Consider the following 11,477-nt stretch of genomic DNA (forward strand, 5'->3'; position numbering starts at 1 on the left):
CCTGGCAAGCTGGGCGATCTGCGGGGAGTTTGAGACGACTCCAGATTTAATGGATTTGTTTACATTTACATATCACGTGATCTTACATCATCCGTTTCTTATCGCGGGCTTATCGTGCAGTCTTACATGGAGATCGACGCAGGACGTAGTGGTCAATGGTTTGATGGCCTGGTCGTTTATGGACTAGTACTACTTGAGACAAAATGCTCTGAATGATGATTTTTCTACGTAGGAATTGGCCTTAGTGTAAATAATTTCAGGTCTTATTTGCCCACGATATAGAATCACGACCGTAGTTCTTCGTAATATCCGCTTTAAACATTTGCATTCAAACAATTTACAGTCGGGAACTTGAGAAATCCGAGATTAAAGATGACCAGACAATACATGGAGGTCTGGGTATATAAACATGGTTTGATATTAGGAGATGTTTAAGCAAGTCACTTATGTTTGGGTCTCCTGGATGCGTCTTACGTATTGTCGTGTGGACAAGAAGCCAGGTCCAAACGGTATAGATGACGCTTGGCGGCTCATAACCAGGATTAGAAAGATTAAGTTCATCTCGTTCCCGGCTTACCGGCTCAGACACAAGAATTGAATAATCATTAGACTTGCTACGATTCAACGCTTGCTGCTCGGTGTGGCCCTAATGTTATTGATAGGTAGGGTTCCCCTCAGATCGCGAAGTTGCTGCGAGTTGAACCGTACAGTACAACAGCGGGCCAGCAAAGAGAACAGTAGGCAAACACGTTGCTTATATGATGGGCGACATGACTCCTGTCAAAATGCAAAAGATTCAAGGATATGAGGACTGCTCTCGAGTGAGCGTTTCCCATCCATCTCTGTCAGCTCCATTCTTAAAAGCCGCAACCGTTTGTCTTACTACCGGTACCCGCTAAGGCCAGCTTGCCTCTCCGCGGCTGAGCCGACCCGCAGTTCCTAAATTCGCATTCTCAACCGAATCGTGTGGCTCAGCGACTTTTTGCCTCTCTTACAATCCAGCATGCCTTGTATTTAGAGGCTGACTCTTCCATTATCACGCCTACCTGGCCACATGTATCGTGCACTCTCTGCCTTTCTTTTTCCTTGAGTCGAACCGTGCCACCGAGGCCGATCCAAGCTATCCAGCACCTCTGAACATCACTTGTTCAATCTATCCGGAGCGATTTCTTCACTCAAATTGCGCCTGCCAACCCTGCGTGGAACCTCTCTCATTACCTTCGTTATCAAATATCTTTCACCTTCGGTTCACGATAACCGACCCGGTTCGAAGGGGCTTCCTTCTTTCGTCAGCTCCGCCAGCCCTGGCTCCCTTCCTTGATACCATTCAATGACACGCAAGAACGCCTCCCTTTCCAAGCGTCGCTCCAAACCGAGCCTTATAGTAACCACCGGCCGCAACGGCCATGTGAATGGAAACGGAACCGGCAACATGAATCAAAATATCGAAATGCGCAAGCGCGAGACCTCGTCCGAGTCGGCTTCTGATCAATCCTCCCGCCTTGTGCGAAGTCCCAATTTTTCCCTCGACGATGACCCAGTCATCGTGCCCCCGACCCCCGTCCTTGCAACAACCAGCTTCCAAAACCTTCCGCGAAACGACCGACGGAACTTCCTTCTTCTCTGCGTTCTATACTTCTTACAAGGCGTGCCGATGGGCCTGGCTACGGGATCGGTCCCTTTCTTGCTGAAGCCTTACCTCTCATATGGACAAATCGGTGTGTTCTCCCTCGCCTCATATCCATACTCTCTCAAGCTGTTCTGGAGTCCCATTGTGGACGCCGTGTGGAGCCCGCGATTCGGTCGCCGCAAGAGCTGGATTACACCTGTCCAGGTCATTGCGGGGTTGGCCATGATCTATCTGGGCAGTCACATTGAGGAGATGATGGAGCGAGCGGGAGCCAATGGCGGCGCAGGAGTATGGAACTTCACCTATTGGTGGTTCCTGTTGGTCTTCTTCTGTGCGACGCAAGACATTGCAGTCGATGGATGGGCGATCAGCCTTATGTCACCGCCCAATATCTCCTACGCGTCCACGGCGCAGACCGTTGGCCTGACCGCGGGGCATTTCCTGTCCTATACTGTCTTCTTGGCTTTCAACTCCAAGGATTTTGCCAACCGCTGGTTCCGGGCGGTGCCTGGGGAGGGCGGACTCATGTCGCTCGGAGGGTATTTGACCTTCTGGGGATGGGCCTACCTCATTGTGACTGTGTGCTTGGCTCTGTTGAAAAAGGAGGAGCGCACCAAGGAGCGCGACAGCATTCTGGATGTGTACAAGAGCATGTGGAGTGTGCTCAAGTTGAAAAACATTCAGACTATCATCCTGATCCACCTCATCGCCAAGATTGGCTTCCAGGCCAATGACGGTGTGACCAGCTTGAAGTTGTTGGACAAAGGGTTCGGCCAAGACAACATGGCCCTGGTCGTGCTGATTGACTTCCCTTTCGAGATCATGCTGGGCTACTACGCGGGCAAGTGGTCCACTGAGTATACTCCCATGCGTCTTTGGGGCTGGGCTTTTGTCGGCCGTCTGGCCGCTGCGGTTATGGCCCAATTCACTGTCATGATCTATCCTAGCGGTACCGACGTGCCATTCTGGTATCTTTTGACTGTCATCTTCGAACATGTTATCTCGACATTTATGAACACGGTCATGTTTGTCGCGATTTCGGCCTTTCACGCCAGGATTGCCGATCCTGCTATTGGCGGTACTTATATGACCCTCCTTGCCACGTGAGTAGCTCGTCTTTTCCGATGTTTTCCGGCTGCTCAATGTTCGAGGATTCACCTTGAGCATGGCTCTTTGCTTTTCTTCTTTTCTAGAGGCTAATTTTTTTTCCAGTGTCTCCAACCTGGGCGGTACCTTTCCCCGTTACTTTATCCTCAAGCTGGTTGATCTCTTCACCGAGGCGACCTGCATCCCACCCACTGTCGCCCCGCCGGCCGACACCCTCAAAGATACGCTTATCACACAGGCTTTCTCCTGCGCGCTTGAGCCCGAGAAAAACCGCTGCCTCAACGGTGGTGGTGTGTGTCAGGTCGACCGTGATGGCTACTATATAACGAACATGATCTGCGTGCTGATTGGCACCATCACCTTCTTCATGTTTATCAAGCCCGCAGCCACCAAGCTGCAGAGCTTGCCCCTACGCGCCTGGCGGTTGGGTAATGGTCCGGTCGGGCGCAACTGATAAGTATTCTGAAAAGAATCAAGGGGGTTGAATTCGAATCGTGCCGGGAGATCTCATGTGTGCGGTCGAAGGCTCTCATTCAACAAATTTATACGTATCACGCTCGTAATATAGCCATAAATTGAACTACAACTCACTCTGCTATGTCTCCCGCGCTTGCCACTCTGAAAATTGGCCATAGTTTGCTCTGCTTTGCATTGCTTCATCTTCAATATTTCGGAAGTTGGGGGATTTGTCCAGATTAGGCAATTGGTGTGAACTGGGCCAGGTGTGAAGATAGTGGACTGATCCGATTTGCGCCCTCGACTACAATATGGCTTAAGGCCATGAGAGTAATACAAGAAAGCTACATGTTACATTTAAATCCCTATCCAGGGAGGACGGGCGGGTTTTTGCCCCGGGAATTATCTTTGTATCTGCTTCCTGTGGACAATACAATCTTCATGATATAGCAGAGAGAAGGAGATGCACCATTGCTGCTCCAATCCATGGACTTTTTACCCTCTTCAGCGCTCCTTCACCGTCCCTGTCACATGATGCAATGTCATCAACGTAGTCACGTACCCTTTGAGACTTCCCGGCAGTTTCAACCCGATCCTGCAGACAGACACGAACACTTCTCCACCTCTCTCCCCCGCAGCTCGAGTCCCGCCGATTCGCCATGTTCCTGGTCCAAATATCAATACTACCCAGAGTTGACCCCTTCCAGCCGACAGTGTGTCTGACTGGTCGCAAAGATGGCAACAGAAAAGGGAGTTTGATTATGCACTACTACTATCCAGTGATGCAGTCACTCTGTATCCCACATAGAGAGAGAGCAGCATCTGCGCACTGACATGGGCAGACAGACAGACAGACCGTCAGGACAAGGGCCAAAAGTCATCGAGGGCCAATCATTCATGCTGGGCTACCGGTGCAACTTCGAGCTGGAGGCCTGCGGAGACAGAGCTGATGCAGAAGGACCCCTCCGCGAAGAGCTTTCTTGCTCCGGGGATTGGTCCGATTTGGGAGGAATACGAGGAGCGCAAAGTCCCAATCTCACTTTCCGCTGAGAGATATCATGCTCACCCTGGGGGATTGTGAATCTAAAAACCTGGTGTCTGGAACAATTGTCCCGTCCTGCACTCTACACCTGTGCTTTTCAGGTCGAGACCTGAAGATTTTGTGCTGGCAAGTCTGAATGTCGGCGTTCAAGCTGGGTTACAAACGGGGCAGGTTCCGCTGACGATCGGCAGTGGCGCTCGATCGAGGCGGGTCCGCAGCTTTTGTGTCGGTTGACGGTCCTGAAGGGCCCAGGTCTAAATTTTCAGCACGCATGAGCATGAAGTGAATGGGGGTGCTGGGACGGCGAGTCGAATCACCTCCGGCCAGCCCTTGGTCCTGGCACCGTGCATTAGCTTGATCAGAGACCCGCGGGCTCAGCTGGACCGTTGCAGAATTGCCTTTTTTTGGGGGGTCTCGGATTATAAAGAGTCCCCGGTTGTTTCCTTCGCGATTACACTCTCCATCTCTTCCTGCGTGTTTTGCATTGCTTTTTCAACATCCGTCTGAGGGTCCCATGTACATAGTCGGTCGCCTCTAGGACTCGTGCCGATTTCTTGACCTTTCGTCAAAAATTTTCATCAAAATCTTCGTCGAAAATGCATTTCAGTGCTCCACTCGTCGGCGCCTTTGCCGCCGCTGTGGTGGCCAGCCCGCTTGTTCCACCCAAGATTCTTGCCTATACAAGTGTGAGTCCATCGACAGCGGTAGACATGCGAGGAAATCGCCCTTCATCGTCATTATACGCGCTCCTCTTCCCCTCTTGAGAAAGCAACCAGGACAAAACAGAATCTTTGCTGACTGATCTAATCTTTGTATCTAGTGGGATTTTGCCCTTCTTGATACCGCGATTCCAGTGTGCAACCCCAACGTCACCGATTATAGCATTGTCATCTACCACCGCCGAGCCAGATACAACACTGCCTGCGATAGCATTTCTGCGGACCTCAACTCGACCAACGTCAAGAGTATCTCATGGAAGAGCCCCATTGATGATGACGCACATGACCTTTGCATGTTCAGCACGGATGACTGCTCGGGTGGATCGGGTGCCTTGTTGGATTCCATCACCGACAGGTGGGAGGTCTGCTATCCGTACAGCGGCTTCCGAAGCTTCTCTGTGGTCACGCATGGGGAACCTTGTGTTTGATTTAGCACAGCATTTCCCCTTTTCTCGCAGAGTTGCGAGATAAATCGTTGCTGACCGGGGCCTCAATTGTTCTCCTGCGGCTGCGGATGCTCGACTTGAGAAAGGCGACGCAGTATTTTGCAGTTGTCGCATGCACACTCGTACATATGCAATGAGTATAAGTAATGATTTAATTGTACAGTCTGTAATCTTGGCATTTCTCCCTATTTTCACTCGGCATGAGACTAAAGCTCATCTTGCGGTTGATTTATCATTTGGCTTCCTCCTGTCAGGGTGTGTGCATGCATCACCTCTCGCACCGCCTGGTCGAGAATCAACCGCGCATATCCTGCATGCAATCGCATCACCCACGCCGGAATCACCTTTTGCTTTTCGCGTTCGATCGCAACCATCTCATAGTCATGAGCCCCTGAGAATCGCACGTCCACAAACTGTCCCTGTCCCGGAACCTCATACATATCCGACACACTCATCTCGTGTCTACCACCCGACATCAAGCGCCAGGGGTATCCCCATCGAGCGAGGTTCTCAAAAAAGGCCCGCGGCGGCTCTGCCATCTCCCACGCGATCAGTAATCCACGACTATCAGCATTCGCCCCGGGGATGCGTTGCGTGTAGGCAACCCCATTCAGTAAGCGCTGTGGTTTCTCCTCGCAATCTTGATAAAACCCATTCTCACCGGTGTCTCCCGGGTCGAGTTTTCCTCGTGTCCAAAGGCCGAGCAAAGCACCTTCTGAGCGCAGAATGCGACTATTCAGCACGGCCCGAGCCCATGCTTCTTCGAGTGCGAGTCGGTTGTCTTGAGTCTGTGAGCATGCTCGCTCCTGTAAGGCTGCGAGTGGGATCCGCGCAGCAAAGATATCGGTGTATGCACAGCGTTGGGTATCCGGGTGCCGTGGAGATTGGAGAGCAACGCTGGCGTACCTGGAGGCCGGAAGATTGGGATAGTTGTCTTCCAAGTATGACAGACTTCGGTGGATACCATATGCTGCCGCTCCGAGAGGTGTCGCAAGGTACACGAGGCGTTTGCTAATGAGTCTCACCATGATGCACACTGTAAGTTGCGGACTTGATGATGAGGGTGCGGTGTGATACTTGATGGTACTTGTGTGGAGCAAGAGAAGGACAAGTTATCGGCTACTGCTTTTCCTGCTCGTCGCTCACGGACGCATCTCGTTTCGGGTCTCTCGGTCGCCAACTGAATCATACGATCGGGTTGCGGGTGGTCGAGATAAGTACCATTTTTGTTTTGTTTGGGGGCCAAAGTTCTACTTGGACTCAAATTTGAGCGCGACAGGTCGACTAATCAGGCATTGCGTCCATAGGTTCCAGTCATGGTATGTTGACAAGGCTCTATATGCGGAATGACGAGGATTTAGACCAAGTCTTCTCTTTGTTGCAAATCTTTGTGCCTAGATAGGCACTCAGGACCTCAATTACTACTACTGTTGGGTAGTCCTGCAGTGGTCGTAGTAGGTGGATGCCCCATATGCTGACTCATCTTGTACTATTCCCAGCGGCCTGTCGTCATCCCTCTCGCGACTGAAGCCCGATGGAGACCAATCTTTCTGGGCTTCTGAGCGCTTGGCGAGTCCCCATCTCTAGATCCACAATGGATCAATCAAGAAGGTCGCCATGATTGCGATCATTGGGACCTCGGAACAGAAGACCGACTCAGTGTGCAGAATTGAACACAACCTTCCCGGACAGCCTGCTGGTCTCGATGAGGTTTAAGGTTCTGCTTAAAGTTGCATTTGACTCCAACGACTTTTGCGGGGGGGGGGGGTTACGATGGCTGGTGCCTCGGACCAACTCCGACGCCGAATTGCTCCATTTTTCTACTCCAGCGGACGCCGAAAGGGTTTGCTCCCCGGGCTTTGGGTAAGTGGAGACGATAATCGTGAACATGGAACTTGTTTGCAGCCTCGATCCTCCACTGGGACAAGTCGAAATCGAAGACACATTCGGCACCGCTCATCATGATCGGCAGACAGTCGGCCGCCAAGGGCAGTGACGAAGATTGGACTAGTAAGAATTGAGAAGTGAACCCCCGTTCCAACTGTTTCCCCCACGACTTCTCCAAAGAAAGAGTCTACCCCACGTGTCGTGGGCAGACTACAAATACAGAAAGAGTCCGCTGCAGGAAATGGACTCGAGGAAGGATTCGCAGAAAGTAGGAAGATCGGCTATCGTCAATCCGCTACCCCAAATACAGTGTGTAGCAATCTTCTTTCATTCCCCAATCCCGTGGTGATTCTAAACTCACCGTGCTTTGTTTTCCAGACGAGGAACAATTTCCATTGGGTGATCATGACCGCGACATCTGTTTTGGTAGCTGCTCTGGCTCTTCTGGGGCCATCCGGAGCCCAAGCGAGCAAACTACCGGCCCAGGCCCAAGTCATCAATCAGAAAGCCTTCAATGTGCTCAACAACACCCAACCGCCCGCGGTGTTCAATGCCGACAATGTAGGTGATCCAGGTCCAACGGGAACGTTGTGGGGAATCGGCCTAACGCGGTGCTAGATCTTCGTTCCTCCCGGCTATACTGAGCAGGATCTGACGGAACGTCCTTTCCACGTGTACGATGAGGAGTTTTTGAAGATTATTGGGAAGGGCCCGACTTTGACACGAATCGCACACTCGCCAAAAGACCCATTGTATCACGAGGCTGTGGTCTGGTCAGGATCCCTCAATCTAGACACCAAACGTGTCATGGACTTCGCGGCATGCTAACGGGCTGCTTCTAGGTCGAAAAAAACAGATGAAGTCTTCTTTGTCCAAAATGCTGGTGCCAAAGCCTCCGGCACCGGGCTCAACAAATCGGCCATCATTGAGAAAATCTCCCTCTCCGAGGCCGCGGCATACTCCAACCAAAGTGATGCCTCCGGTCGTGTCAAGGTGTCCACTGTCCCCTCATCTCCTATGGTCATCAACCCGAATGGTAAGTGGCTCCAGAGCTCGCGCCCTCCCGGTCAATATCGATACAATTGCAGAACATTCATTGACTGGTTCGATATTCTCAGGTGCCACCAACTACCGCGGCGAGATTGTTTTCGCCGGAGAGGGTCAGGGGAACAGCTCACCTCCTGCATTGTGGGTGATGAATCCGCAAAGTCCCTACAACACGACTGGTGTGTACCTTGTCTTTCATTGCACTTGTACCGAACCAATCACTGACGCTCAGCACAGTCCTTCTGAACAACTTCTTTGGACGTCAATTTAACTCCTTGAACGATGTGGCCATTCATCCCAAGAGCAAGGACGTCTATTTCACCGACACCATCTATGGTTACGTGCAGGATTTCCGTCCCTCCCCGGGTCTACGGGACCAGGTCTACCGGTTGAACCCGAGTACTGGCGCTGTCACCGTAGTTGCGGACGACTTTGGCCATCCTAATGGTATGTTTTGACGGCTGAAAGTTGCAAAGAGGGAAGGAAGCGCGCGCTAACACTACGATGTCAGGCTTCACCTTCTCACCCGACGGCAAATACGCCTATGTCGCCGACACTGGTATCAACTATGGTTTTTACGGAATGAACTTTACCCAGCCTGCTTCCATGTAAGTTTGGATCAGACCCCGTGGTAAATCCCGATTTGGCAAGCCTCTAACGGATCGATGTTCGTCCAAGCTACCGATTCAATGTCAACGAAGACGGTACTCTAGACAACCGCAAGATTTTTGCATTTGTGAGCCCCGGTGCTCCCGATGGTAAGTAGTGCTCCTTTTTTTTTTCCTTTTCTGCCCCATTTGTGATGATTCCGCTCCATGTTCCGAAAACCAAAGGAAAACACCAAATTGATCAGCTTCTCCCATACAGGTGTGCACTGTGATTCCAAGGGAAACGTCTACGCTGGATGTGGCGATGGAATCCATGTGTGGAATCCATCTGGCAAACTCATTGGCAAGATCTTCCTCGGATCGACCACAGCCAATTTCCAATTTGTGGGAGATGGTCGCATGGTCATCTGCGCTGAGACTGACCTGTACTATGCGACAGTGGCTGCGGATGGGAATTATGTGGAGAGTGAGATGTAGGGGTTTTTCTTTGACACTATTTAAAATGTAGTGAAATGGGCAAGACGCGATGGAAATTGATTCGTTTGCATGGGCCAGTCCTCTTTTCAAAGCTGTGATGTTTTTAGCATTGCGGTGCTTAGCCGGATTCGAGAGAGAGCTTGAGGCAGTTTCTCGCTATTGATCTCCAGAGCGGCGGCATTGGTAAAGAGAAAAGAAAACGTAAGGGAAGACGGGCCAGGAGTCGCGTATACACTGCGGTCATTTTCCAGGAGGTCCTGTTAGACCATTGGGAGCCTGGCTTTTTTTTGGAATCGATCCAGGTCAGCTACGTAATACGCAGTCTCTATGTACTGTAGTTTCTTCGCGCCGAAACCACATCAATCTTGTGGATCCGGACTGTGTTACCGATCCCGACAGCGATTTCTTTTTTTTTCTTCTGATCGCGCACACCCCGCACTCATCCACGACTGCACCTTTCCGCAGCAAGCTATCGTCTAGCAGATTTCATCCCCAGACCAAGCCACCCCTGGGAAAGCAAACAAGAAGAATCAAGCCGGAGAAGTGATCGCAAGATTTGATTATCTCGCAGATGCCCAACTCACCGCACACCGATTCCAGCTCGGTTCTTTCTTCGGCGCCGCCTTCTCCCGCAACAACCATGAGCGTCACGCACAGGGACACAGACCCCACGGTCGACAACTCTCTCGACGACATCTTCGGCTCGTCACCCCCCGAGGTCCCGGCCATTCCTGTCCAGAGGGATCCGAACTCGATCTCATCTACGACTGAGCCGTCCGATCTGCCTTCTCTCCGTCGTCAGCACGTCACCGCGGGGTACCGCGACGGCGTCTCGATCGCCAAGGGCGAGCACGTCCAGCGTGGATTCGACACTGGGTTTCCCGTGGGTGCTCAGCTGGGTATGCGCGCAGGCACGATCCTGGGTATTCTGGAAGGAATCCTGAAAGGGTTGGACGATCGGTCTGCCTCGGGGGTGGTTAAGAAACCGGCCGGTCGCATGGGATCTGCATCGGCATCGGCATCGGCATCGCGGTCAAACGAGACACGTGCCGCAGAGGCTGACGAGGATCTGCGCAACCAGAAGAGAGAAGAGATTCTGAAGATTTACCGGGAAGCTGTCAAGGCATTGAGTGTGCAGTCGGTTTTTGCCGGCTCGGGCACAGCGGTTGGATCGGGGTCTCCTGCGCCTGCGGACTCGACGACGGGAAATTCAGAGACTGCGGAAACGCAACTGGGTCGAAAGGGTGATGCGGTGATCTCGCAATGGGAGGAGAAGATGATGGTCCATCAGTGGGAGCTGAACATGGAGGCCTTGGAGATGAAGGGACCCTCCGAGGAGTGTAAGCCCAATGCCCAGGGACCTGTTGGCGAACGAAGCTGAAGGGTGGATGGCGTAAATGCAATTGGGCGTACCATTCAGCGTGGCGCACGAATTCCCTCGGGTGGAAGCACCATTTGGAGACATGCACACTCACTCATCCACTCACCCACACGCACCGCGGCGCATGTGCTTCCAAAGGGGCAATGCTGCTTTTGTTGCCTAGTTTCTTATGCAGCCAGAAGCACTCGACTGCGCTCGCTGGACACCGTGAGCGGGTGAGCCATGCTATCTATCTTTGCTGGACCCGCTCGTCCGTCTCGGCCTCCTGCACGGCCATCTGGGGATGATCCGAAATCCCAGCGACCGGGATAAGTTGATCGCCCAACTGTAAGGAGTAGATGCAACGCAAGAGCAACAGGCCCGCGGAAGGACAACCCGATCGTTTCTGAATGGTCTCGCGGTCGAGGGGGAACGGCTCTCCCGTTTCCGAGACACATGGTGGAGCACAGGACTCCTTTGTTGTGCAGGGGAGAAAAAAGTTACTCAAACTGTGGATAGGCATAGTTGGGCCCGTGCTCTTTGAAGATCTTGAGTGGAGGAGATCATTCTGGAAAGGTCATCCGGTGCATCTGTGCCTGGTGTTTTGGAAGTTGCTTCGAGCTGGATCTGGGGCTGATGGGCAAAGTACGGATTGACAGATCATCTCGACCTTTCTTCACGGCCTTCCCCGGCGGATC

At 52.2% G+C, this 11,477-nt stretch overlaps 5 protein-coding genes across 5 annotated transcripts; 4 read left to right on the plus strand and 1 right to left on the minus strand.

Annotated features, from left to right (window-relative positions):
• Window positions 1–1,330: 1,330 nt before the first annotated feature.
• On the plus strand, window positions 1,331–3,191 carry POX_g08873 (putative membrane protein; the record flags this gene model as incomplete). The annotated part of the gene is made up of 2 exons (XM_050117640.1): window positions 1,331–2,733; window positions 2,843–3,191. 2 exons carry the CDS (start codon window positions 1,331–1,333, stop codon window positions 3,189–3,191), a joined length of 1,752 nt encoding a protein of 583 aa, XP_049965784.1.
• A 1,640-nt stretch (window positions 3,192–4,831) lies between these two features.
• On the plus strand, window positions 4,832–5,382 carry POX_g08874 (uncharacterized protein; the record flags this gene model as incomplete). The annotated part of the gene is made up of 2 exons (XM_050117641.1): window positions 4,832–4,921; window positions 5,056–5,382. The coding sequence occupies 2 exons, from the start codon at window positions 4,832–4,834 to the stop codon at window positions 5,380–5,382; spliced, it is 417 nt and encodes a 138-aa protein (XP_049965785.1).
• A 224-nt stretch (window positions 5,383–5,606) lies between these two features.
• On the minus strand, window positions 5,607–6,428 carry POX_g08875 (uncharacterized protein; the record flags this gene model as incomplete). Its single annotated transcript, XM_050117642.1, has 1 exon — window positions 5,607–6,428. The coding sequence occupies one exon, from the start codon at window positions 6,426–6,428 to the stop codon at window positions 5,607–5,609; it is 822 nt and encodes a 273-aa protein (XP_049965786.1).
• A 933-nt stretch (window positions 6,429–7,361) lies between these two features.
• Window positions 7,362–9,419, plus strand: POX_g08876 (uncharacterized protein; the record flags this gene model as incomplete). The annotated part of the gene is made up of 9 exons (XM_050117643.1): window positions 7,362–7,410; window positions 7,718–7,848; window positions 7,906–8,060; window positions 8,130–8,323; window positions 8,406–8,513; window positions 8,572–8,781; window positions 8,846–8,942; window positions 9,013–9,092; window positions 9,202–9,419. The coding sequence occupies 9 exons, from the start codon at window positions 7,362–7,364 to the stop codon at window positions 9,417–9,419; spliced, it is 1,242 nt and encodes a 413-aa protein (XP_049965787.1).
• A 571-nt stretch (window positions 9,420–9,990) lies between these two features.
• POX_g08877 (Protein yae1) lies at window positions 9,991–10,800 on the plus strand (the record flags this gene model as incomplete). The annotated part of the gene is made up of 1 exon (XM_050117644.1): window positions 9,991–10,800. The coding sequence occupies one exon, from the start codon at window positions 9,991–9,993 to the stop codon at window positions 10,798–10,800; it is 810 nt and encodes a 269-aa protein (XP_049965788.1).
• Window positions 10,801–11,477: the final 677 nt, after the last annotated feature.

Source organism: Penicillium oxalicum, chromosome VII, assembly GCF_001723175.1.
Source record: "Penicillium oxalicum strain HP7-1 chromosome VII, whole genome shotgun sequence".
Lineage (NCBI taxonomy): Eukaryota > Fungi > Ascomycota > Eurotiomycetes > Eurotiales > Aspergillaceae > Penicillium > Penicillium oxalicum.